Below are 26,537 nucleotides of genomic sequence, written 5' to 3' on the forward strand. Positions count from 1 at the left end.
CATCTAGTTTCAGTGAAGAGACAAGTACGAAGTATACAACTAAAAAAATATATATATATTACAAGAATATTAAAATAAATAGACTAGAACCAAAAATGTGTGCTTATGATACAGATAGGCACTTTGGCCCAGATTTTCTAAATGGCAAGTCACTTAATCCCCCAGTGCTCACCACTTTGAATGTCTCATCTATTTATTCCTTTACAAAAAAAAAATTATAGATCTTCCTTAAATCTTAGATGCCCTCTCCATGTTCTCAAGTTAAAAAATAATTCCTGCTCGTGTCATTATTGCCTTCTCCCACCTCAAACCTAAATAATATACACAATATAATGTGTTCTGATCTGCTTTGAGCCTGGTGGAAAGGTGAGAGATAAATATAAAACAAAAATAAGGGCGCAGGCTTGTCCAGCAATTCTAGCATGGCTCATCAGTTTGCAGAATGAACTACTACCTACAGCTGTCATGACTCTTCCACCCAACTGGTGGCAGAAGAGAGCAGTACAAGACTTGCAGAGATGAAGCAGCCACAAAAAGAACAGAGAAGCTACAAATGCACTCACTCAGCTGCCCCTCACTATCTCTCTTCACTTATCTCCTCCTATGACCCCCCCCCCCCATGAGCTCTGCTCAGCTGGTAAGTCCCTCCTATCTGTGCCCGTCTCTTCAACTGCCAAATCCAGACTCTGTCCCATCTGCCTTGCTGCACCATATGCTTGGAACAAGATGCCCAAATCCTTATGGTAGGCTCCGTCTCAGGCAGTGTTCAAGGCCCAGTTAAAAGCCCATCTCTTTGAGAGTGCTCTTGATTCCTAACTTCTCTCAACTTGGGTCCTGCATCCTCAACCCTATATGTCATATCTCTCTGTCCTAGTTAAATTGTAAGCTCTTCTGAGCAGGGACTGTCTAAAAATGTCAAAATGTACAGCGCTATACAAGTTTGATTATTTCTCCCCTGCCCTTTTCCAGGGCAAGTTACATATTAATATACAAAATAAGACATTAACATTTGTCGTACAAATCAATACAAAAGCACACTATAACAAATTACATACTTACATATAAAATCAAATTGCATATGACATACACATCACATCAATGACGAATAGCATTTAAGGCAAAAACTAGTAAAACCCTAACATACATCAAAATATAAATTATATAAGGCATACAAGATGCCTCAAAGACAGACATCATTATGCCAGATAAAACAGACTAGACCATCGAACACCTCCGTGACCAGCACTCAGGACTCAACACTCAACAGTAACCACTCCTTCTCCCTCAGCCTAACAGACCCTATATTTCATTTTACAGGTGTCTTTTCAGCATTTTCCTAAAGTTGGCAAATGTATCCTGGAAGGTTGTTCCACTCCCTGGGACCGATGCAGTGAAAGACACTGTTTCTGGAAGAGGAAAGTGATAAGTAGTAGAAGAAGCTACTGACAGTTGCATAAGCAAAGCTGGATTCCCATGCAGACTAGAAGCAAAAGCTGAAAATATGCTGCTGGGCCTATCAGACATTTAAGAGCTCCATGCAGGAGGGTAGGACTACTTTTCCAACAGTCCCCATTTTCCTAGTTCTATATCAAAATGATATCAGTTTTTCAGAATCATGGGTTTCTGACAATTAGTTTTGCACAGCAGATTGAGCTAAAAAAAAAAATATGGTCATTACTACACAATTTTAAACACTTGTATAAGTGACAAAATTATGAGGCACACTTCATGCTTCATACAATTTGTTTTTCATTGCAGCTTTAAACATTTTTTTAAATAATTTTTTTTCTCACCTGTTTAGATTTCCAGACTTCAAGAACAGGCATTCCAGCAATGATGGAATTGGGATCCTCTTGAGCTGCTGAGTTTACTGTGTCATTGGCACCAATTACAAGGACCAAATCAGTTTCTGTGTGGACATAAAAACACCCATGACTATTAGCCTCAAAATACAAGTGACCATTAAAATGTATTTCTAGCAAGAGTATATTTATTTCCAAAGGGGCCCTTCTACTAAACTACCAGATGGCTGTGTGGTAAATGCAGGTGGCACGGCCGTAATCTGCCTTATATTTACTGCAGAGTTATTGCAATTAACACAGTGCAGACCAATAGTATAAATATATAAATAAATGTTAGCACCTGGCTGTGGCAGTGTTCCCAATCCCCCCTTCCTCACTCAATACTGCTCCTTCATGATCTCCCTCCATTTGTCTCCTCCTCACCCCATGCTCCAACACAATAATCGCCCTACCCTATGCCTCATTCCTGACCTACCAACTAATATCTGCCACTCACCCAGTAAATTCATGGCCCTTCGAGCCCCCTGTAAGTCCCCCAACCCCTCCCCCAGTTCAATCTTGCCTCCGACACAAAGGAACATTCACAAGAACATAACAGCCTTACTGGGTCAGCCCGATGGTCCATCAAGTCCAGTAGCCCATTCTCATGGTAACAAATCCAGGTCACTAGTACCTGGTCAAAACCCAAGGAGTAGCAATATTCCATGCTACCGATCCAGGGCAAGCAGTGGCTTCCCCCATGTCTTTCTCAATAACATACTATGGACTTTTCCTCCAGGAACTTGTCCAACCCTACTCTCCCCCATCTTTCATTGCTAAGGAATCTGCCTCCCCCTACCTGGGGACTACAGGGTCATCATGTCATCCAGGGTAGCAGCAGTCCCTCTCCACTGCCACCCTGATTGGTGCTTCCTTCAAAATGGCAGCTTCCCACCCTAGCCCAATCCTACTGGGTGACTTCAATATCCATTTCGACCAACCAAACCATTCTAACACTGCTGAACTATTAACCTTCTTAACCTCAGACATCTCCCTAACCCCTCTGATCTCCTCCCCCACTCATCAAGCTGGACACACCATCGACATGATTTTTGGACCAGATACAATTATTCATCTCTCCAAAAATCCAACCACTCACTCCCTTCCATGGTCAGACCATGTCCTAATCAATTTTTCTCTTCAGTCACCTACAGATTATACCCCAATCCCCCATCATATTTATAATTCTAGAGATTATTCTAAGATCACTACCTCCTCAATTCAAAGCACCTTCAATCTAGACATAAAAGAATTTGTGCTATTAGAATCTGAAGAACAATCAATTGTCTGGAACGACAAAACAAATTTACTCATCGACACATTAGCCCCCCCCCCCTCCAATAACAAATATATCATTCAAATCTTAAAAGGAAATCATGGTTCACATAAAATCTGAAACTTCTTCGATGCCAACTCCGCTCTTCAGAATACAAATGGCAAAAATCTCACTTAACTCTCCCCCTTCTTCAATATAAAGAACTAGCTACTCTCTACAAACACGCAATACAAACTGCAAAAAAGGAACATTATTCAAAACACATAACAAATGCCCGCAATTCCTCAACACTATTCGCCATAGTTCAATCCCTCTCCCCTTATTCAAAAACAAAAAAAATCCTCCTTCCACACTCAAACAGCCATCAGCAACCACTATTTTGACCAAAAAATAAGACATTCGATCAAACTTCAACACCTTTTTATCCACAAATCCCCCAGACTCTCAGAACCATGATCCTCTTCTGTCCTTCAGTACACTTTCAAAATTCAAACTCCCTTCTCTAGCTGAGTTACTGAGAACTATACAATCTATGAATATCTCTTCTAATATCCTAGAGAATATTCCCCCTTCTATATTTAAAAAAATTCATCTTCTTTTGGTCCATTCCTGCTAGAAATGATCATCCAAAGCCTTTCAACTAACGTTGTCCTGAAATTTTGGAAATCAGCCCTAGTCTTTCCCAAATTAAAAAAATCTAAAGTTAGATTAAACCCAATGATCTAACTATCGGCCTATTGCCAATTTACCCTTCATTTCCAAACTCACTGAAAAAAATCATTTTTCGCCAACTCTCCGAATTCTTTGAACAAACAAATGCACTTCACCCTAACCAAAATGGGTTTCGCAACTACTACTCAACCGAACTGTCTTTACTCGGCCTCACCACCACCAAATTCTATTTCCATGACCATAGAAAATCAGTTCTTCTAATATCCCTTGATCTATTGGCTGCCTTCGATATGATTGATCACGACCTTCTCCTCATCCGTCTTAAAAACAGTGGCATAAATGACTCTGCTCTCCTATAGCTTTCCTCTTACTTCTCCGATGGGAATTTCCAAGTACACTCTAAAGGAATTTCCTCTTCTCCAATTTTTCAAAACTATGGTGTTCCACAAGGTTCTATCCTATCTCCCCTACTATTCAATATCTTCCTAACCCCTCTCTTAATGTTAGCTCAATCAATCGGATTCACTCCTTTTGCCTACGCCAATGATATTCAACTCCTCCACCCTATTAACCCAGAAAACATTAATGACATCCAAGAAATTAATCTCAAACTGGATAAAATTAGCCTATGGTTATGAATCAACAGACTCTCACTGAACATAGCAAAATCACGAGGGATCCTATTCCCCGCTAAAAACAATGACATCTTACTCGGACAAATATGTATTGACTCTGCCCCCCTCCAATTCGAATCCAAATTAAAATTGCTAGGAATCATCTTTGATAAAGATCTTAATTATCATGACCAAATAAGCTCCGTCACAAAAAACTGCTTCTATAAACTCCGTCTAATTCGTTCCATAACCTCCATTTTAGAACCTGTGTCTATTCAAACCCTCATTCATTCACAGGTCATTTCAAACTTAGACTACTGTAATTTTTTAAATCACAGAATAACTCAAAAAGAAACCCACCGACTCCAACTGATACAAAATACTGCGGTTAAACTCATCTACAAAGCCAAAAAACAAGACCACATCACCCCGCTTCTCTATCAATCTCATTGGTTGCCAGTCTCACACAGAACAATATATAAAATACTTCTACTTGCCTTTAAAATTAAACTTTCCCATTCTCCTGATTTCTTGGACAAATACCTTATCCCACATGCTCCATCCAGGGCTCTCAGATCCTTTAACCAGAACCTATTAACAGTTCCTTCAATCAAATACCTATACTACACCAGAAACACCATCTTTTCCATAATTGCCCCTTCACTCTGGAATGCAATGCCATCGCATATCCGCAGCAAAAACTCTTTAAACAAATTTAAAATCAATCTCAAAACATTTTTATTTAAAGATGCATATCAAAATAGCAGTTAACCTTCTTAATCATGGAAAATAAAATAAATAAATAAACAAACAAACACAGAACTGCTTTTAAGAAGCGACTTCTCTTCTGTTTTATCCTCCCCCTCCTCCCTTCCTTTTATTTTTATAATGTAATTAAAACTTTCCTTCCCCCCCTTGCTCCCCACAAATTATACCTATCTTGGTCTTCACAACCCTATTTTTACTTACATTTTATTTTTTTACTTTTAAGACATTTAAAATTTTTTATATTGTAAACCAGCCAGATACTTGTGATGGTCGTATAACAAATTAAGAATAAACTTGTAATCTTTGGTACCACTATAGTACCACACAATAGCTGCAATAAGGTCAGGTACTGTTTTGGAGGTGCAGCCAAACTGGGCAGCAGCAGAGGGACAATGGCTGCCCTGGAAAATCCGATAACCCTGCAGACTCTAGGGTAGAGCCTTGGAGGAGGGAGTAATTGGTGGGGTTCAAGGGACTGTTGCTGGGAGCTCATTGGGCCCCAAATTTGTAAAGGGGGATGGGACGGACTGGAGTGCCTGAGTAGGAATAGGAACAGGTATTAGTTAGGTCAGGGTTGTGGTTTGGGGGATGACTATCATTATGCTGGGGCTTGAGGTCAGGGTGCAGCGAGCCAACCTTGGAAGGTAAAGGGAAGAAGGTTCTGCGTGGGGGAGGGGGTTTGGGATTACTGCTGCATTCAATGTTTCACCTGCACTGCTAAAGTGTAGCTATACTTATTGTCTCCTCAGCTATGCTAGTCATAATTGGGGACAATCCACAAAGGCCATATACAGTCACAAGTGACCTACAGGATAAAAACCAAATAATGTATAAAATTAAAATGATCCAACATGGGCTGTATTTTGGCAAAATAAAAATGCTTTCCTCAAGGGTCTTGTAACGTCCTTGGCTGTCTTAAATATAAAAGTCACAAAAAAATCCAACTAGTTAAGAGGCTACAAAGCAGCAGCACAGTTCACAAGACTCCAATGTAGCTACATGATTCTGGGTTCCATGTTAGGAGTTACTAACCAGGAAAAGGATCTAGGTGTCATTGTTGAGGATATGTTGAAATCCTCGGCTCAATATACGGCAGCGACTAAGTAAATAGAATGTTAAGAATTATCAGGAAAGAAATGGAAAACAAAAGATGAAAATGTTACAACGTTCTTGTATTGCTCTATGGTATGGCTGCACTTCGAATATTGTGTGACGTTCTTTCTGGTCACGGTATCTCAAAAAAGATATTAGAAAAGGTACAGAGAATTAGAAAAGGTACAGAGAAGGTCGACAAAAATGATAAAAGCAATGGGATGACTTTCTTATGAGGAAAAGCTAAAGTGGCTAGGGCTCTTCAGCATGGAGAAGAGATGGCTCAGGGGTGATATGATGGAGGTCTTTAAAATACAGAATGGAGTAGAAAGGGTAGATGTGAATCACTGTTCACTCTTTCCAAAAATACTAGGACTAGAAGGCATACAATGAAGCTACTAAATAGTAGATTTAAAACAAACTAGGGAAAATATTTCTTCACACAACGTGTCATTAAACTCTGGAATTCGTTGTCGGAGAACATGGTAAAATCAGTTAGCTTAGTGGGGTTTAAAAATTGTTTGAATAATTTCCTAAAAGAGATGTTCATACACAATTATTGAGATGGCTTGGGGAAATCCACTGCTTATTCCCAGGATAAGCAACATAAAATCTGGTTTACTACTTGGGATCTAGCTAGGTACTTGGGACCTAGATTGGCCACTGTTGAAAACAGGATACTAGGCTTGATGGACCTTTGGTCTGTCCCAGTATGGCAATTCTTATGTCACAGTCGGCCATACCTCTGCCTACCCGACACACCCAAACCTAACCCACTGAGCATTAGGCAGTTCTTGACAAGTTTCTAACACAAAGGCTCCTTTTTAGCACAATAAGCAGTAATGCAGGTATGCGTTTCTCTCTTCCATGCTTAACATAAATTAGGCTTCTAAGTTGTATAAAACAGCTCTCTATAGCCCTATACATAAAGGATAACATACACTCGACCAGAGTGGACACAGCGGCGGCGACCAACAAATTGGAATCATTATGGGTTAAAATACCGGGAAGGAAAGGGCCCGAGATAAGGATGAGCCTGTACTATCGTCCACCTGGGCAAACCGAAGCAAACAATGAAGAAATGATGCTGAGATGAAGCGAGAATGCAAAAGTGGTAACACGATTGTTATGAGAGACTTCAACTATCCAGGGATAGACTAGAGTCTTGGAAACTCAAAATGCGCTAGGGAGACCGGATTCCTGGAGGCTATACAGGACTGCTTCATGGAGCAGCTTGTCAGAGAACCGACGAGAGAGAATGCCACTCTAGATCTAATCCTTAATGGGCTAAGAGGACCTGCAAAGGAAGTGGAAGTAGTGGGGCTGTTGGGAAACAGCGATCACAATATGATCAAGTTCAAAGTTGAAATAGGAATATCGAAGGGAAAGAGAACCACAGCAACAACTTTTAACTTCAAGAAAGGAAACTACAAAGCAATGAGAGTAATGGTAAGGAAGAAACTTAGGAACAGCTCAAAGAAATCGCAGACTGTAGAGCAAGCCTGGTCTTTATTCAAGGACACAGTGAGTGAGGCGCAAAATCTGTATAGCCCCAGATTTAGAAAAGGATGCAAAAAGAGCCAAACAAAAGACTCAGCGTGGATAACTAAAGCAGTGAAGAAAGCGATAGGAGATAAGAAACATTCATTCTGGAAATGGAAAAAGGACAAAACCAGGAAGAACTGGAAAGAGAATGTCACCTCATGGTGAGAAGAGCAAAAAGAAAAATATGAAGAGAGGCTAGCCAGGGAGGCACAAAATTTCAAGCCGTTCTTCAGATATGTTAAAGGGAAGCAGCCGGCAAGGGAGGAGGTGGGACCGCTGGATGATGGAGATAGGAAAGGAGTGGTGAAGGAAGAAAAAGAAGTGGCGGATAGACTAAACATGTTCTTTTCGTCAGTATTTACAAAAGAGGACATATCCAATGTGCCGGAACCTGAAAAAATCTTCATAGGAGATCAAGCAGAAAAACTAACATTCATCGAGGTTAGCCTTGAGGACGTACACAAGCAGATAGATTAAAAACTGACAAATCTCTGGGCCCGAACGGAATCCACCCTAGGGTACTAAAAGAACTAAAGGAGAAAATAGTGGAACTACTACAGCAGATTTGTAATATATCCTTGAAAATAGACATGATCCCGGAGGATTGGAAGATAGCTAACGTTACGCCCATCTTTAAAAAAGGGTCGAGAGGTGACCCGGGGAACTACAGACCAGTGAGTTTGACTTTGGTTTCTGGGAAGATGGCGGAAGCGCTGATAAAAGACAGCATCAATGAGCATCTGATGTAACCAAGCCACATTTCTGCAAGGGAAGATCGTGCCTAACGAACTTATTGTACTTCTTCGAAGGAATAAACAAACGGATGGACAAAGGGGACCCCATAGACATCGTATACTTAGATTCCCAAAAAGCCTTTGACAAGGTACCCCATGAACGCCTACTACAGAAACTGAAGAACCATGGGGTGGAAGGAGACGTACACAGAAGGATAATAAATTGGTTGGCGGGTAGAAAGCCAAGGGTAGGAGTGAAGGGCCACTACTCGGACTGGAGGAGGGTCACGAGTGGTGTTCTGCAGGGGTCGTTACTTGGACCGTTGCTGTTCAATGTATTTATAAATGATCTAGAAACAGGGACGAAGTGCGAAATAATAAAATTCGCAGACGACACCAAACTATTTAGTGGAGTTAGGACTAAAGAGAACTGCGAAGATTTACAAAGGGACCTGAACAAACTAGGAGAGTGGGCGACTAGATGGCAGATGAAGTTTAATATAGAGAAATGTAAAGTCTTGCATGTAGGAAACAGAAACCCGAGGTACAGCTATACGATGGGAGGACTAGTAATGGGTGAAAGTACCCAAGAAAAGGACTTGGGGGTAATAGTGGACAAGACAATGAAGCCGAAGGCGAATAGAATGCTAGGTACTATCAAGAAAGTTATTACAACCAAAATGAAAGAAGTTATCCTGCCGTTGTAGCAGGCGATGGTATGCCCACATCTGGAGTACTGCATCCAATATTGGTCGCCATACCTTAAGAAGGATATGGCGATACTCGAGAGGGTTCAGAAAAGAGCGACACGATTGATAAAAGGTATGGAAAACCTTTCCATATGCTGAAAAATTAGAGAAACGGGCACTTTCACCTTGAAAAGCGGAGACTTAGAGGGGACATGATAGAGACTTACAAGATCATGAAGGGCATAGAGAAAGTGGAGAGGGATAGATTCTTCAAACTTTTGAAAACTACAAGAACGAGAGGGCATTCGGAAAAGTTAAGAGGGGACAGATTCAGAACCAATGCTAGGAAGTTCTTCTTTACCAAGAGGGTGGTGGACACCTGGAATGCGCTTCCAGAGGGTGTGATAGGACAGAGTACGGTATTTGGGTTCAAGAAGGAATTAGACAATTTCCTGAAGGAAAAGGGGATAGAAGGGTATAGATAAAGGATTACTATACAAGTCCTGGACCTGATGGACCACCGCATGAGCGGACTGCTAGGCATGATGGACCTCTGGTCTGACCCAGCAAAGGTACTGCTTATGTTCTTATAAACATTTTTCAAAGAAATAAAGAACAAAGAACTAATATATCTTATTTTCTGACAAAGCAAATTATCCCATTCTAGCGATGGGGCTGGATGGTGTACATCCAAGGGTGCTGAAGGAACTTAGGCCAGGATTCTCAAAAACCTGCATTAAAAATCAACGGTCTGCTAATGCAGCCGTTTTGATATAGAATCTAAAAAAACCAAGAATCTTTTTTTTTTTTTAAATTCTTTATTCTCAAACTACAAATGTGCCATAAATGAATCACATATATGAGACAATCTTAAAACAATCGTGCATGCAAATGAGGTCGGCAGACAGCAGCAAAGATTTGTTAAATTTGTATGTGCCCATCGCTAGTGATAGCGATGGGCACATGCGCAGAAAAAAACACCGTCAACGCTGTCAAAAAAACAAAACAAAAACACAACAGCGTGAGAGATGCCCACTTTCTCCTGCTGCCCTGAAATCCCGGCCGCAACACCCCTGCAGCACAAGAGATGCCCACTCTCTCCTGCTGCAGTAAAATCCTCATCACGACCCAACCGCCCCCCCCTATTAGCAGGAGAGATGCCCACTCTCTCCTGCTGCACTAAAATACCTGACGTGACCTGACGCGACCCCCTCTCCCCCGCAGAGGGAGAGATGTCCACTCTCCCCCACTTTCAAGTGATCCCCATCCCCTGTTTCTGCCGCCCTCCTAACCCTTACCTCAATATAAATTATTAAGAGGTACGTGGACACCCTCCTCCCAGCTGTTGTGTCACCTAAAATGGGAATTTCCCTTCCCAGTGCATCTTGGGATGCATCATGGAGGGGCCTGAGGCTCTGATTGACCCCGGTTGTTTAAGGCCTTAAACAACTTGGGCCAATCAGAGCCTTAGGACCCTTCCCAATGCATCCAGGGAGGGAGGGGAAGGCCCATTTTAGATGTTACAGCAGTTGGGTGGATGGTGTCCACGTCCCTCCAACTCATCTATGTTGAGGTAAGGGGGAGGGGGCGGTGGAGATGGGGAAGGGGATCACTTGAAAGCAGGGGAGATTGAGCATCTCTCCCTCTACAAAGGTGAGGTCGGGTCAGGTCACGGCAGGGATTTTAGTGCAGCAGGGGAGAGCTTAGTAACCCGAGAATTGGATAGAGGGAGTGTGCTAGATGTGGTGTATTTAGATTTTAGCAAAGCCTTTCACAGTGTTCCAAACAGACATCTAATAAACTGAGTGCTCTCAGGATCGGTCCTAAAGTGATGGGCTGGATCAATAACTGATAGAGTGGAAGGCGACAGAGTGTAGTGATCAATGGAGATTGCTCTGAGGAAAGGGTTGTTACTAGGGGTGTGTCTCAAGGTTCTGTTTTTGGGCCTGTTCTTTTTAACATTTTTATAAACTATATTGCTTAAGGGCTGTCGGGTAAGATTTGCCTCTTTGCAGATGATACCAAAATCTGCAATAGAGTAAACACCCAGATGGTGTGAACAACATGAAGAAAGACCTGGCAAAGCTTGTGCTAAGAAATGCAAGGTCATGCATTTGGGCTGCATAAACTCGAGGGAACGGTACAGTTTAGGGGGTGAAAAACTTATGTGCACGACAGAAGAACGGGACTTGGGTGTGGTTGTATGTGATGATCTTCAGAAGGCCAAACAGGTTGAAAAGGTGACGGCAAAAGCTAGAAGGATGCAAGGGTATGGTATGGCCAGTAGGAAAAAGTTGGTATTGATGCCCTTGTAGAAGACTCTGGTGAGACCTCATTTAGAATATTGTGTACAGTTCTGGAGGCTGCACCTTCAAAAGATATAAAAAGGATGGCTCCAGAAGAAGGTCCAGAGGAAGGCTACTAAAATGGTACATGATCTTCATCATAAGATATATGGGGGACAGACTTAAAGATCTCAATCTGTATACTTTGGAGGAAATGCAGGAGAGGGGAGATATGATAAGAGACGTTTAAATACCTACGTGATGTAAATGCACATGAATCAAGTCTCTTTCATATGAAAGGAAACTCTGGAATGAGAAGGCATAGGATAAAGTTAAGAGGTGACAGGCTCAGGAGTAATCTAAGAAAATAGTTTTTTTCAGAAAGGGTGGTAGATGGATGGAACAGCCTCCCAGAAGAGGTAGTGGAGACAGAGACTGTGTCTGAATTCAAGAAAGCCTAGGATAGGCATGTGGGATCTCAGAGTAAGGAAGAGATAATGGTTACTGCAGATGGGTAGACTGGAAAGGCCATTTAGCTTTTATCTGCCAACATGTTTCTATTTCTCCTTTGTGCATACCCATTCTTGATTATAGGGGTCTGTTGTAGACTGAGAATTCACAGAAATATGCTATATAAGTAAACAAGCTGTATGCATCTATACGGACCTTCAGGACTCAACATGTTAAGCATGTCCATAATTGACCATTGCTAGAAATAGAGAACTCCAGAGAGCTCTGGCTGCCACAAGAAGTGCTACTGCAAGCAACACAGTGCCACAAAGCACAGTTACTTACTGCAACAGGTGTTATCCGGAGACAGCAGGCAGATATTCTCACATATGGGGAGCCTGGCACGGACAGTTTGACAAGTGAGCTTTCACTAAGTTTTTAGAAACTTTGCGACTGCCCGCACTGTGCATGCATGACTGCTTTCCTGCCCACTGAGGCTCGTGGCACCTCAGTTCTGTAAGCAAGCTAAGAAGCCAAACAGGGGAGGAGGGAGGGATGTGAGAATATCTTCCTGCTGTCTCCGGATAACACCTGTTACGATAAGTAACTGTGCTTTATCCTAAGACAAGCAGGCAGCATATTCTCACATATGGATCTCCCTAGCTTACTGCAATGGGATGGATGAAGAGATGGCCACAAAGAAAATAAATTTCGTAAAACTGCTTAGCCAAAATGCCCATCTCATCTGGAATATGATTTCAGACAGTGATGAGATGTGAATGTATGAACTGAGGAACAAGTAGCTACTTTGCAGATTTCATCAATGGGAGTAGAACACAAGAATTCAACTGAAGCTGCCATAGCTTGGACTTTATGTGCTGTAACACAACCCCCAAGCTGCAGTCCAGCCTGAGCATAGCAGAAGGAAATACAGGTTGCAAGCCATGTGGAAATAGTTCTCTTGGTCACTGTGTAGCCCAATCTGTTGGGATCAAAGGAGATGAACAATTGAGAAAACAAACTGTATGGCTTAGTCCTTTGTAAGTAATAAACCAAGGCTCTTTTACAGTCCAAGATATGAAGAGCTGTTTCGCAAGGGTGAGAATGAGGCTTTGTAAAGAAAACTGGCAGTACAATTGACTGATTTAGATGAAATTCTGTGACCACGTTTGGCAAGAATTTAGGATGGGTGTGGAGAACTAACTTATCATGGTGGAAAACTGTAAAAGGTGGGTCTGACACCAACGCTTGAAGTTCACTCAACAAGCAGCAGTGATAGAGATTAAAAATACCACTTTTCAAGTGAGATATTTAAGATGAGCAGAAGACACTGGTTCAAATGGAGGCTTCATCAGTCTTGAGATTTACAACATTAAGATCCCAAACCACTGGAGGCAGTTTGAGAGGCGGCCTGATGTTGAAAAGACCCTTAATAAATCTGGAAACAAGAGGATGAACCGCAGCAGATTTATTGTTGCCTTGAACATGGAAAGCACTGATGGCATTAAGGTGAACTCTGACTGAAGTGGTTTTAAGACCTGAGTTGGATAAGTGTAGAAGATATTCCAACACTGAAGGTATGGAGGAGGATGAAGCATCATGATGATGAAGATCACACCATGCTGAAAACATGTCCACTTCTGTTGGTAGCACTGCTGTGTAGAGGTTTTATGGATGCTTCTAAAATGACTTTGACCAAATCAGAAAGATCAGCATCTGCTGAGGTCAGGCTGAGAGGTACCAAGCTGCCAGGTGTAACGACCGAAGGTTGGGATGTAAAAGAGACGTTTGACTCTAAGTGAGAAGAGATGGCAAGATCTGCAGGGTTATTGGATCTTTGACCTTGAGCTGAAGTAGAAGGGAGAACCACGGTTGTCTGGGCCACTGAGGTGCTATAAGGATCATGGTAGCAGAGTTTGAGCTTGACCAATGTCTTGAGAATGAGAGGAATTGGAGGGAACACACTTCCAATCCAAGAAGAAGGCAACTCCTGATCAGGAAAGTATTGCCAGAAACAAAACTGAGGCAGTTTTTGATTGCTGGTGAAAGGTGGCTGCTTACCTTTCACTGTTTTGTAATGACCTCACAACCACAACACATTTGCTGTATCAAATATATATATTTATTCAATAGTCAGCTTACAGAACTGGCATCAGAAAAAATGGTTACACAGCAATTGCGTCAAATGGAGGAAACTGCCAGAGGCTAGCTATCTGAGCAAGCTCCAGTCCACTCTACTCTTAGTTTCTTATCCTTGACCTTATATGACTTTGCCTAGAGTATTGCATAGCTACTTTGATTGGTGCTTGAACAGTCATTCTGATTGGTTGTTAGACTTTTCAAAATAATGATCGGTTGTCTTATAGGTAACTTTGGGTCAGAGAGAGAAAGAGATAATAGTTACTGCAGATGGGCAGACTAGATGGGCCATTTGGCCTTTATCTGCCGTCATGTTTCTATTACAAGACTTGGGTGTTGTCAAAAACAACTTCCTTATCTCCCATGACTGTATGTTCCTGGAGCTGAGTTCTGGACCTTCTGGCCATGGACCCCCCTCCCTTCTCAGCGACCTCTCCTTCTGTTTTGGATATTGCACTTTCCAGGTGTTGTGTACTTAGGACATATCAGTTATTCTTAGCCACCGCCCTGCAGGGCACTTCAGGGCATGTCATGTTGACCTATTGCAGTCACTTATCTTGTGATCAGTACTTCTTCATGGAAATTTCCTTAATAGCTATCTGGCAGCAGTCAGCTGTCAGCATCTGGGTTAGAGATGAGATGAAGTCTTTTATAGAATCCATTTTTGTCCTTGGCCTGTTTTTCCTATCAGGCCTAGTCTCTTAGTCCTGTTCCTCAGGGGTCCCATGAGGGGTCCTCTCTCACTGGGGAATGCAAAAAGGTCTATCTGAAGAGTCCCCCAATGAGAAAATATCTAATGCAAGAACTTGGAGTGGAGCATCTACTTGTGCGGTCGAAGATATCTGTTGAGTTTGTTGGCAAGTGTATTTTGTGTTCCTTGAACTAGACAGCTTTGAGGTATATGTAATTGCCCAGTTCCAAATCTTCTCAGCTTCTTGGCAGAGAGTCAGAGAACCGGTCCCTCCTTGCTTGTTTATGTAATGTATTGTGACTTGATTGTCCGTACGGACCAGGAAGTCGTGATTGGATATATTGTGCTAGAAAGTCTTCAGAGCATTGTGAATCGCTCCGAGTTCCAAAAGATTTATATGGAGCTTCTGTTTTTCCACAGACCAGTGACCTTGTGTCTGAAGTCCATCCACGTAAGTTCCCCAAGCATATATGGATGAGTGTGTGGTCAGGACCTTCTGATGTGGAGGTATTTGAAACAGCAGCCCTCTGGAAAGATTTGATTAATTCATCCACCACTGAGGTGATTGACGCTGCAAAGATGTGAAAGTAACTTTCTATGAAAAAGGATCTAAAGCTTGAGACCATTGAGATGCCAGGGCCCACTGAGCTGAGTCTCACAAAGGGGCTAACGTGAACTGTAGATGACATATGGCCTAATAGTCTCATCATTTGTATGGCTGAGATGGGTGGAAGCTGGTATACTTGATTGCAAAGTTGAACCAGGTTGTCCTGTCTTTGTTGAGGTAGGAATTTCCCGAGTTGAATGTAATCAAGCAGGGCTCCAAAGAACTGTAGAGTTTGAGGGTTGAAGTTGGGATTTTGGAAAGCTGACTTTGAATCCTAAGTGCTGAAGATTCACTGTGTTGCCGAGTGCACTCCCTGAGGAGAGGCATCTTTATGTTTAAATCTGTTTTTATTAACAAGAAAAACCACACAGCAACAAATGCAATACAGTAGACAAGAATTGAATTATACAGAACAGGGACCCCCCCCAAGAGGACTGGACTCTGATGTCCTCCCAGGGTACAAAGGATCCCAACCCTCAACCCCCCCCCCAAACAGACCCCCCCTGTAACCCCACCCCCCCAACACCTCCCTCCCCCCTTCCCCCAATTCCAAAAAGCGAGGTCAGACAGGTTAGGTAGGATACAACTGCAATCTGTTCAAAATGCGACTACGACTTTGGGGAGGCAAAATGTCCAAATAAGGAGACCAAATACGGACAAAGTCTCTGTTCCTGTGGCGAGAGGAGTAAGCCAGGGCGGCCTCCCAACCTAAAAGTTCATGTAATTTATTCCTCCAATACCAGAAAGAGGGAGGAACATCTGCCAACCAGTAGTTCAATATACACTTTTTCCCCAGAATATAACATTTACTTAAAAACAATTTCTCAGCAGAGGTATAAACAGAAAATGCAGAGAAATGAGCAAACAGCATATGAAATACAGAGAGAGGGACAGGAACTCGCAACAGGCCCTGAAGAAAGGAAGCCAAATCTCCCCAAAAGCCCTGAATACTTTCACAACTCCAAAGGCCAAGAATTCACCTCTGTGTTACAGGTGAGACAATATTGAGTGGCAACACAGCCCATATGGTAGGTCCGACTCTGGGAGGTATATGCTCTCAACAAGGTCCTGAAGTGGCACTCTTGGAGCTCAGCATTATGCACCAAAGCTGAGATACATTTAAGAGCGCAGAGCAAAAAATACGCCCCAAACTCCTTCCCCAAATCCCTCTGCCAAGCCATCAACACAAAAGAAAAATCCCGAGGGGGCCCAAGGGCACCAAGTTGTGTATGAAAAAAGGAGACCAAGGCTCAGAATCTTCCCCCCACCTCCAAGAAGGCACGAAAACGAAGCCCAAAATCCAAAGAAAGGGAACCCCCAGGGAGAGATTGCACATAATGCCACAATTGACAAGAAGCAAAAGCAAGGCCTGGAGAGGGAAGACCACGCTCCAACAACTCATCACAGGATAAGAGCTTCCCGTCATCCCTCAAAACCCGGTAATGAAATTCAAAGCTCCCAGCCCGCCAACGCCCAAAGACCGAGGGGAGCAACCCTGGCAGAAAGGAAAGGCTACCCGTCAAAAGCAACAAAACATGGGAATCCTGCTGCCAAAGGGGGAGCAAACGCCACCACACCTTTAGCGCGGTTGCGCAGCCCTCCGTAAGTTCCATCTCCCCCTGGCTGGCTCCATGTTACGACATCGTCTGTTTCCATCTGAGGGTTCCTGATGAAGGGACATTAATCTCCCAAAACCAGGCTTGGTTGAACCCGGCATCTTGTCCACAGCTAGCACCAACATGACTGTTTGAAGATAAGTCGGCTGTGGCTTTTTGTTATACTTTTTCTGGGGGAGCTGGCTGGGGAGGGTTCTCAGAGTGTTTTTTGGTATTTTTTCACACCTATTAATTATTTTGATTTCTGCACACGTGAGGCCACCGATGATGGTGTGCAGGCAGAGGTGTTGCACCTTTGCCCTTTAGTGTGAAACACTGGAGTTTTTCTCCCCTCGCTGATCCTCCACACTGAGGTTGCCTCTATCACTAATATTATTGATTATTTAAATTAAACTAAACCTTAAGTTTATATACCGCATCCTCTCCACGGAAGTGGAGCTCGGCACGGTTTACAAGAACTTAAAATATAAGAAGAGAAAGGAAAAGGTTTACATGAGCTTATATATAGAATGGAAGAGTAAGGGAGAAAATAGAATTACATGTTAGAGAAGAGCCAAGTTTTCAGTTGCTTGCGGAATAGTTGGAGAGAGCCCAAGTTCCGCAACGGGATAGTAAGGTCGTTCCAGGGACCTGTGATTTTGAAGAGAAGAGATTTTCCCAGTTTACCTGCATAGAGAATACCGCGTAGAGAGGGGAAGGATAGTTTATATCTTTGGGCGGGTCTGGTGGAGTCAGGACTCGAGGAGTTAAAGGATAGTGGGATTAGGGGAGGAAGGATGCCGTGAATGATCTTAAAAGCCAGGCAGGAGCATTTGAAATGGATTCTGAAAATTGTTATTTAATTTAGGTGTGTCTTATTTGCACTTTGCACTCTCAGAACCCTTAGACTATTTGTTTTGCCTTATTTTCTGGATCTTTTAAGTATCTGTGGCAAAGTTTTTTGGGGGAGTTTTACATTGTTTAGTACCATTGGTGCAGCAGATTGTCTTGGAGTGGGTGGCCTCTATGAGGATGCCCACCATGTAGGAGAGACAACCTGCAAAGCTGGAGAGCGGTGGCATCGTTGCTTAGTCTGCATCAAGGGATTTGATGCTGTGGAGACATGCAACATTTGTTTGGAAGCAGGTGGCTTCTTAGCTGGCTTCCCTGATGCCGGAATCTCTTGTGATGTTGATGTCGAAGCCGATGCCAGAGTTTTTTATGTCAACACCTGTTTAGATTTGGCGATATCCATGGCAGTGCTAAACAATTGCTCCTTCTAAGTGCGACAGGCTTTAAGACAGTGCGACTTTAAAGACAAACAGCAAGAAGTCGTCTAAATTTTATGTTCAGGGCCTAAACATTGCAGACACCAATTATGAGGGTCTGTAACAGAAATAGACCGCTGAAAACCTGCCACACTTAAAACCAGTCAACAATTTTCATTTTCATTTTTAAAATTTGTTTATTGAAATGTTAACAATAGAAAACCCAGAAATATAAAAGGAGATTGTACATCAAATGTGATACATACAACGGTATGGATGCAACGGAGGAATAATAAACATCCATAACTAATGGATCAAAACAGAAATAGATATGAAGCTATATAAGTGAAGATAATTGAGAAGCACCTGTGGAGACCTTGGGAATATGGCATAGCATAGCAAACACGGAAAATTTAGTTCAGCTAGGCTGAATTGTTGGCAAAATTTACCAGAGAAAAAACAAATAAATAAAGAAGAAAAATTATGTGAAAGCTGGAAGGCAACCTTAGGTTGAATGGAGTCCATCCAAAGAGTACTTCTTCGCTCTGCAGCAAATGAAGAACTGAGGTGCCACGAGCCTTGGTGGGCAGGAAGGCAGTCGTGCATGTGCAGTGTGAGCAGTTTAAAGTAACAGTTCACTTGTCAAACTTTCTGTGTGGGGCAACGTGGATGACATCACTCATATGTGAGAATATGCTGCCTGCTTGTTCTAGGATAATACAGTGTTTCTCAACCCAGAATAGAAAATTGTTTTGCCAGGTATTTTTACCGGTACAATGATAGAGAAGAAATGGTATAGAGTATAAACATAGATAAGAGATGATTTTGATTGCATATTTGTTATTTTATGAATGTTTTATTGTAATCTGCATAGGTTTTATGTGGAATAAAAAATTTAAAACAACAAAAAAATTAAGTAAAATCAATCTACAAATAATCCTCCATGAAAAAATGTGGTTTTGAGTGGCTTTGTAGCTTGGGGGGGAGGGAGAGAGTACATATTTAAGCACTTATTTTCTTTGTTCCAAATAGCTGAACTATTTCTGTACCTGTTCATAAAAAATGATTACATTGTCTTAGGGCCCCTTTTATCAAGCTGAACTAGAGATTTTTAGCACGGTAAAATGGTAAATGCTCCACCGCTCACAGAATTCCTATGAGCATCAGAGCGATTATCTCGCCGGCCTGTGCTAAAAACCTCTAGCACAGCTTGATAAAAGGAGCCCTTAGAGGATATTACAGTGTTAGATTTATGGCATAATCTAGAAAATACTTTGTTCACAGGTAAAATCTCAGCTTTACAGGGGTTTTTTTGCTAAAAGGTAAAATAAATCAACAGACAACTCATCTTCGCTGCATATATTTTAAATGTTTTTTCACTATAACTTCATAATGCACATTTTCTTACCTGGGAAGTCTCTATTAATTTCATCCATTTCCAGTACAATATCATAAGGCACACCAGCTTCAGCCAGGAGTACATTTAGCTGACCAGGCATTCGGCCTGCAACTGGATGAATTCCAAACCTAGCAATAGGATGTAGCAAACAATATTTAACAAACACACTTAAAGTACTCTTACTGTAGAGCACATATAGCCTAATCAATCACTTTAATATTTATTATGTATCTGCACTGGATAAGGGCAGTTTGCAAATAATAAACTACTCATATTATATGGTTTTCATTTAACGCACCTAACAAATCATTGTGGTCAGTATTACTATGTATTTTTTATATTACCAAACAGTGAAGCCTATCTATTAAACTAATGGAAACAACCCACCAAGAATGATGATTTATGGATAGCCTGCTGACATGATACCTAAAATCTGGATAAGACCAGGGAGAGATTCAGGTCATGCAAAATTACTTAGGTGCTATTTTCACTGCATTGCTAGCAACTTCCACCTGGCCATGTCACTGGTAGGGACCCTTCTACCATTCTCACTCTAGTGCCTCCCCCACCACAAAGAAAATCACCACTGTGATACTCAATATAGAAGATAGTGACTTGATAGTGACAATGTGACTGTATGAGAGAAAAAACCCTTCCCACCACAACCAACAAGGACAGAAACTTACAATTTCCTCACAGCTCATGAGACTTATGTTAAAAAACAACAACAATAAAGCACAGTTACTTACTGTAACAGAGACTTATGCTGTTGGTAAGCTATTCTTTACTTAGTCCACTGTCCTGTGCTGTAATAAATTAATGCTCTCTCATCATTCTTGTTTTCACCATGCCCATGTACTAAATATTTATGTTTGTCTTATAGTGCTTACCTTACATCTTTGCCTTGTTCTTGAAGCATCTTCACCAAATCCGCTATAGGGTATTGAGCTTTGGCTGCACACAGACCATAGCCTGAAAGATATGCATATTTGTTTGCTTTTATTACTTGAAATAAATTCTTGTTTCAAATAATTCCTTTAGGTTTCTTCAAACTGAGAAATATGGAGAGAATCGCAGCTCAGTGTTGGCAGTATAAATCACTGTATGCAACCCTGTCTGGGTCAGGTGCAGAGTTATCATTAAGAAGCTCAGCCTGAAGTGGCTTTCTCAGGTCTGACATTTTGCCTGCCTGTTTTTGCCCTTAAGTGTTTGATGGGAAATTTGGATATCCTTAGATCTGATTTCTAATGGGGTTTGATAGAAGGTGGGAAATAGAGTTTATTGTTCATTTTTAATTTGTGTTCTTGTTCAAGGTAAAATCAGGTAAAGTGAAGGTTATCTGGTTCTGCCTATTGACAGAAATATATGTAATCTGCTCATGTTATGGTTCTCAATCAGTCAGATATTTCCAACTCTTGAAACCTCAAATCAATAAAATTTACCTTGCAAAAGGTGCCTTTTATGTAGTGTTTTTTGGTTGTTGTTGTTTTTTTAAATGGTAAGACTCCAGCAAAATATATGTCTAGGTGATATATACTAATGAAAATAAAGGTTTATGTTAGCTACCTTCCCTATTTTTCCTGTCTCCTGTTCCAGGAAATAATGGAAGCTGCAGCATTATTCTGACATGAACTAATGACAGATTCAAAAAGTACCAAACAGACAAATTCATATGTCAGGAATGTTTGTGACAAATCCATATTTGAGACATATCCGTATGTCAGGAATGTTTCTGATGGCTAAATAATAATAATAACTTTATTCTTCTATACGCCAGTGGCGTACCTATACCTAGCATATGTGACACCCGGAGCCCATCATTTTTTGACACCCCCCATCTGTACGAAAAACATGATTTTTAGTAACAAGCCACATGTCACACATGAGTACCTAGAAAAAGGCAGCATCTTACATACTGCAGTACACCCATTGTAAAACTATACACCCATTGTAAAACTAAACAAGCCAGACTAGTACAGATCAATCCTGCAGTCAAGCCTAACAAAAAACCATGTCTTTCGAACACACAGAACACAGAAAACACCTTCGCCTAGTATGGAATATGTAATCACAAACTAACCCCTCCCTCTTTTACAAAACTGTAGTGTGGATTTTAGCCACGGTGGTAACAGCTCTGACGCTCATAGAATTCTGAGCATCAGAGCTGCTACCACCACGGCAGGCACTAAAAAACGCTCCACAGTTTTGTAAAAGGGGGATAAAATAGAAATACATAGACAAAGGTTAAATTGAACCAGTAAGAAGCTGGACTCTGCATACAGTGCACCACAGAAACAGTGACACATGTCTCCTAAAGCAATAAATAAATAGAAAATTTTTTTCTACCTTTGTTTTCTGTGGTTTCTGCTTTCCTCATCTTCTTATAACTCTCTTCCTTCCATCCACTGTCTGCCGTCTCTCTTCCCCTATATGGCATCTTCTCTCCTTCTATGCCCCTTCCAGAAACTGTATGCCTCTCCCTTCCATCTCTCCTTTCACCCCCATTGGTCTGGCATCTCTCTCCTCTCCTTCCCTCTCCCACACCTTTCCTCTGCAATCCCTTTCCCTTTTTTCCCTCATTTTCCTTTTCAATTTATTTTCTGCATCTGTCTAGATTACGTTCTTACTACCCTCTCATCAATGTCCTTTTTTACTGTCTACCTAAAGCTTGCCACCTCTTTCCCTCACCCCTCCAGTATTTCCCTAAATCAATCCTTTTCTCCCCATCATGTGCCCTCCTTTTATTTATCCCCTCCTTCCATCATGTACCCTCTTTCTCCAACCCTTCCATCTAGTATCTTCTCCTCTCTCTGTCCACTTCCATCCAGCGCCTGCTCCCCTCTTTCTCTCCTCCCATTTCCTTCCTGCATTTGCTCCCTTCTCTCCCATCTGCACTTCCATCCAGCATAGGCTCCCCACTACCATCCAATGTCTGCCCTTTCTCTCGCCATCCACCCCTCTTCAATCAGCATCTGCCCCCTTTCTTTCCCTCCAATATCCTCCCCCCTTATGTCTCTCCCCTTTCTCTGTACATCAATTCTATCAGCACCAGCCTTCCATACCACCCTGTCCCTTTCTTTCCCTCCACCACTCTTCCATTCCAGCAATCCTGCTCCTTTCTCTCCCTTCATGCAGCAAGGTCTCACAATGACTGTAGCTGCCGGCTGCCAGTCCACCCCACTCCGATGTACTTGCTCTGGAGCAGCCTCAGCAGCCGCATGCTGGAAGGTCCTGCGATGACTCGTCTGCTGGGTCTGCTCCGGCAGACGCAGGGAGTTGTGGCAAAGTATCGCAATGACTGCATCTGCTGGGTCCACCCCCTCCGACATAACTTACTTCTTCCGGAGCAGAGCCGGCAGACGAGTCATCACGGGACCTTCCTGCACCTCAGCGCAGCTGCCTACTCTGCTGCAGAAAAAGCAAGTCAGAGGTAACGTGATCATTTATTTTTTTCATCAAAAGGGGACATCTATTAATTGACCGTGTATCCTTTCTTTCATTTCTTTCTTTCTGCACTCAGGCCCAACAATTGTCCCTTTCTATTCCCTCCCTCCTTCCTTCCCATGTCCTTAGTGCCCCCAGTGCCTCCTTCCCGTGTCCATGGTGCCCCCAGTGCCTCCTTCCCGTGTCCATGGTGCCCCCAGTGCCTCCTTCCCGTGTCCATGGTGCCCCCAGTGCCTCCTTCCCGTGTCCTTAGTGCCCCCAGTGTCTCCTTCCTGTGTCCTTGGTGCCCCCAGTGCCTCCTTCCCGTGTCCAAAGTGCCCCCAGTGCATCCTTCCCGTTTCCTTGGTGCCCCCAGTGCCTCCTTCCCGTGTCCATGGTTTCCCCAGTGCCTCCTTCCCATGTCCATGGTGCCCCCAGTGCCTCCTTCCTGTGTCCATGGTGCCCCCAGTGCCTCCTTCCTGTGTCCATGGTGCCCCCAGTGCCTCCTTCCCGTGTCCTTAGTGCCCCCAGTGTCTCCTTCCCGTGTCCTTAGTGCCCCCAGTGCTTCCTTCCCATGTCCATGGTGCCCCCGGTGTCTCCTTCCTGTGTCCATGGTGCCCCCAGTGCCTCCTTCCCGTGTCTATGGTGCCCCCAGTGCCTCCTTCCTGGGTCCATGGTGCCCCCAGTGCTTCCTTCCTGAGTCCATAGTGCCTCCTTCCTGGGTCCATGGTGCCTCCTTCCCGTGTCCTTAGTGCCTCCTTATGTCCCCGCCACTGCCTTCCAGATTTTGTCCACCCCCAAAGCCAGCCTGCCTGTCTTCCTACCTATCTCCCTCCCTCCTGTGTTAAAGCCAGCCAGCTTGCCTGCCTACATCCTGCCATCCCTGCCGCGGAAAAAAATAAAAATAAAAAAAAAGGCGCTTCTCCCCTTCCTTTCCCCCGGTCCACGCCTGCAATCTTACCTCCCCCCCCCCCCCCCCCCCGCCAAGAAGTTTTTCCGACGTTCCGGGCCAGCCAATCACTGTGACATAGCATGATGGATACATTCGCCTAATCAAGAGTACAATTTGCCTGCTTGAAACGCCAGTGTCCTATCTAGAAAAGTCGTATATCGGCAAGCTTTTATCTTAGGATAGGTAAATAATTGAAATCTTCTGGGACGAGAACTGATGGGCTGCCATTCCGAGTGCAGCGCGGGACCAAGCAGGCACGCAAAAAGTGCACGCCTACCTCGTGCACCGCTATGCTGCTGCCAGAAGAGAGCAGGGAAACCGAGGCAGGAGCATGGAAAGCGCGCTAGACCACTGGGATAGGGAAAAAAAGTACTTTAAAAAAAAAATATTCACTCCTTAAGATTCACCCTTATTTTCACCCCCTTTTGGGGGGTAGAAAAAGTGCATCTTAAGTAGCGAAAAATACGGTAATTGCTGTGCTCCTTTGTAAGTGTACTGTATATCCACTAAAAATTTTATGAGACCTTTCCCACAAGAAACAAACTTAATATGAAAAAAAAACCTTTATAAAATTGCCCCTTAAGTTAAAGGCTAACAGAATTTAAGTTTCAATTCCAAAACAGTCCTGAAATTCATGTTTGGCCTTGTTCTGGTTTCAGCCAAAAATGCAGATGCTTTATTTGGCTGGAACTAAAACTTTATACTGGTTCCCCTAGCCCTCACTCCCCCCCCCCCTCAAACACACACACACAGAAGGAGCTTACAATCCTGTTATGATTCATCAAACAAGCATAACACAGGAATCATCACCCTGCCTAACAATCAAAAATTTCTAGCTTTCAAGATCAAATTGTTCAATTGGTGAACATCACAAAATGCTTTAATTTCTACAGATTTAAAAAATGCACAGAAGGGGGTAAAATTCAATAAGAGCACTTACAGAACCTTCCAAAGGTCTCTACACCTTTTTAAAATATATCTTTATTAATTTTTCAGTCTAAACACAGTGCATAAAGGAATACATACAAGTTATTTGAAAAACAGCACTTACATCCATCAATAAATACATGAGAAACCATTTTCTCTCCCCTTCCACACACCTTAATATCAATTTATTCAATAAAACCATACAAAGTGCATACATGTAATTAATAAACAAATCCTTATATAATATCCCTCTCCCTCCCACCCCCCTTTCCTGGATGTGCAAATCAAACTGGTAATAGGGGAATAAACCATTTAATTAAAATTAATAAAATTGGTCAATGGACCCCATGCCAGTTTAAACAACTTATTATTACCCATTTGCTCAGAATTCATTTTTGTATTTATAACACAAGCTTAATGAATTCCACCAAAAAGTGAAATTTAATCTGTCAAAATTCTTCCAATTTTTAGTGACCATTTGCATGGCTACCCCAGTCATTATACCAAGTAATCTATTTTTATGTCATTGGAGGTGTAGGAGATAATGTCCCACATATTACCGCTTCATACGACAGCGGAACCGCAGTCTCCAGAATCAAATTAATATGTCCCCATATAGATTTTCAAAAGTTGAGTATCAAAGGACAATAGAACAACAAATGACCCAGTGTCCCTATTTCAAGATGACAGTGCCAGCATCTATTAGACTTAGAACTATCTAACTTTTGCAAACAAACAGGGGTCCAGAAAGTTCTGTGTAACAAAAAAAACCAGGTTTGTCTCATACCCTGTTTCCCCGAATATATGACACTGTCTTATATTTTTAAAAACTCCAAAATATGCACAAGGTCTTATTTTCAGAGGGATGTCTTATTTTTCCATGAAGAAGAATACAGTACACATTTATTGCTGAAAAAAAGACATTTATTACCTGTATAGGGAGGAGTTGTTCTGTTCGGAGGTGCCAGAGGTGGTGGACTGAATCGGCCCGGGAGTGCAGCGCTCGCCTGACAGCCTGAGTTGGAGCGTCGGGAGCAGATCTCTGCAGGCACTTGCGGGGGCGGCTGCCCTGACGTCACGCGGGTCCTTTCATCGCCTGTGAAAGGGACGCCGCGACTGCACTTCTTTGGAGGAGTTGTTCTGTTCGGAGGTGCCAGAGGTGGTGGACTGAATCGGCCCGGGAGTGCAGCGCTCGCCTGACAGCCTGAGTTGGAGCGTCGGGAGCAGATCTCTGCAGGCACTTGCGGGGGCGGCTGCCCTGACGTCACGCGGGTCCTTTCATCGCCTGTGAAAGGGACGCCGCGACTGCACTTCTTTGGAGGAGTTGTTCTGTTCGGAGGTGCCAGAGGTGGTGGACTGAATCGGCCCGGGAGTGCAGCGCTCGCCTGACAGCCTGAGTTGGAGCGTCGGGAGCAGATCTCTGCAGGCACTTGCGGGGGCGGCTGCCCTGACGTCACGCGGGTCCTTTCATCGCCTGTGAAAGGGACGCCGCGACTGCACTTCTTTGGAGGAGTTGTTCTGTTCGGAGGTGCCAGAGGTGGTGGACTGAATCGGCCCGGGAGTGCAGCGC

The 26,537-nt window shown here is 42.9% G+C and overlaps 1 protein-coding gene across 3 annotated transcripts in view; it reads right to left on the reverse strand.

Annotated features, from left to right (window-relative positions):
• NNT (nicotinamide nucleotide transhydrogenase) overlaps window positions 1-26,537 on the reverse strand; it is a 265,149-nt gene that overhangs the window by 17,956 nt on the left and 220,656 nt on the right. For 2 of the 3 annotated variants that reach the window (XM_033931703.1, XM_033931712.1), the window contains 3 exons: window positions 20,556-20,637; window positions 19,675-19,793; window positions 1,794-1,909 (listed from right to left, as the gene is read on the reverse strand). In XM_033931703.1, the coding sequence (XP_033787594.1) occupies window positions 1,794-1,909; window positions 19,675-19,793; window positions 20,556-20,637 (317 nt within the window). Of the gene's footprint in view, window positions 1-1,793; window positions 1,910-19,674; window positions 19,794-20,414; window positions 20,472-20,555; window positions 20,638-26,537 lie in introns of those variants that run through there. The other variant, XM_033931721.1, reaches the window with a different exon arrangement.

Source organism: Geotrypetes seraphini, chromosome 1 (genome assembly GCF_902459505.1).
Source record: "Geotrypetes seraphini chromosome 1, aGeoSer1.1, whole genome shotgun sequence".
In the NCBI taxonomy this organism is placed as follows: Eukaryota; Metazoa; Chordata; class Amphibia; order Gymnophiona; family Dermophiidae; genus Geotrypetes; species Geotrypetes seraphini.